Below are 1,934 nucleotides of genomic sequence, written 5' to 3'. Positions count from 1 at the left end.
ATTCCCTGCACAGCCCTGTCTCAGCTCACCATGGAGTCATCCATCTTCTGTGATGAAGACACTTACACTTTGTCTCAAACTTCAGAGATTTCAAGGTTGATTTTGTACATTCACTACTACTCTCCTTCGATGCCATGAGCGCCATAATTATAGGGAACTGTAAAAAAGTATTGGTGCATCCGTCCTACATCCAAACTGTCAGACAATTCCGACTAAAGGGAAATAAAAAGGCTGTTTGGGGGAAAAAAAAAGACTTTTGCTGTCAGATATTATAAGTGACAGCCTGGTAACTGGCGGCCTGAGAAGTTCATGAGTTTTGTGCTACAGTATGGTAAACATTGCAGTGCACAAAGTGCTACTGAAATGTGAAGTCAAAGCTGGAGTTTCACAGTTCCGTAATCAGTAACAAAGTGACAAAACCAAAAAAATAACATTAAAAAGTGACTAACACAAATATCATGGACTGGAGGTCAGTAAAAGAGACAGAAACGTTTCTTTTTCTCAGATTTCTTATAACTGTTTCTATCCTCCCATCCATCAGGAGGTTCAGTTGGCGGCTCGCGAGTCGTCACCCCTGATGTGCCGTTCTCTGTGGAGGACCTGATGTCAGACCACATCTTCTACGTCCAGGACAGCCAGCACAAATCTCAGGCCAAACAGGATGTCTTCAGCTTCTACATCAGCGATGGACACAGCCAGACAGAGGCTTTCAATGTCGAAATTGACATCCAGGTAATAGATATAGACTGTATATCAAAAGTATGTACTTTGACGTCACCAGGATTCAAATAGGATTTGCAGCCCCACCACCTTTTAATTTTATATCCACCTCACCTGTCAAATTTATTTATGCTTCTGACAGGAAGAAAACTCCCTGACATTTCCTCCAACACCTCCATCAGTCCTAATTATCACCATAATCCACCTCCTGCTGTATAAATAATCATTTCACATCATTCAACCCCAGTATATTGACAGTGAAATGTATTTTTGGTAAAAGTAAAAGTTGAAAAAGCAAACAATAAACCTCTTAAACAATAAACCTAATAAACTTAAAACTTTGCTTGACTGCATTCTGGAAATCAGATTTACAATCACTTTACAGTTTTTCTTGATTGCTTTGATGCAGCAGTCAACTCAAACTCCACATTTTCAAAACAGTTAACACAGGCCGAAACAGTGGCACTCATGGTCAAAATGACACATTTTGTTTGCAAAAGGCTCTAACCGTGCCAAAACATTTAAAATATGCAACAAAAGCAAATTTTGCCTTCAAACAACACAACTTGCAAACAAGTGTATGAGCTCTTCCAATCAACCATTACACAGTGGACAACAAAATACAAAATACAGCACTCAGTGCGAATCAGTGCACCACTGCTTGTCCATCTGTGCTATATGCTACATAGCTTTCATGCCGAGTGCCAGTTTGGTTGGTCAAATTTGCCTTCTTGCAAAGAATTGGATCCAGAATCAGAAATGCTTTGATGCAAATTTTATTGATTCCATTGATTCTTCTTTTCAAACTGGCTGAAAACTGAAATACTGTAAATATTACACAAAATACATGTAAACCAAAATAAAGTATATTACAGTATAAGAAATTAATAAAATCTATTACAGTAAAGTATAAAAATCTATTACTGTAGAGTATAAGAAATAGCCACTATTGATACTCAGTCTCTTCTGTCTTGACGATGGGGCCACATGGCCTCATCCACATCACATTCAATATCCTCTCTTGCAATGCACCGAGGGAAAAATCTTCTTGCCTTATCCAACCTTGACATTCCTCTGCACCTATTTCTTGGGCAGCAGCAGTCATTGCATTCAGCAAGGGCATCTGCTCATAGGGACGGTGATCATAAACCTTCCACCTCCAAGCACTGAAGAACTCCTCTATGGGATTCAAAAATGGGGAATATGCTGGAAGG

The 1,934-nt window shown here is 39.3% G+C and overlaps 1 protein-coding gene across 1 annotated transcript in view; it reads left to right on the top strand.

Annotated features, from left to right (window-relative positions):
- The window catches only part of fras1 (Fraser extracellular matrix complex subunit 1), a gene marked incomplete in the record, with an annotated part of 218,544 nt that overhangs the window by 182,095 nt on the left and 34,515 nt on the right, over positions 1 to 1,934 (top strand). Inside the window, 1 exon segment of the mRNA XM_035658439.1 lies at positions 542 to 732. Coding sequence (XP_035514332.1) covers positions 542 to 732 — 191 coding nt within the window.

The sequence above is a fragment of the Morone saxatilis genome, unplaced genomic scaffold, assembly GCF_004916995.1.
Source record: "Morone saxatilis isolate NCDOM2014 unplaced genomic scaffold, NCSU_SB_2.0 Contig16, whole genome shotgun sequence".
NCBI lineage: Eukaryota > Metazoa > Chordata > Actinopteri > Moronidae > Morone > Morone saxatilis.
The sequence above is the reverse complement of the archived record's forward strand: the minus strand, read 5'-3'. Positions and strand labels throughout refer to the sequence as shown.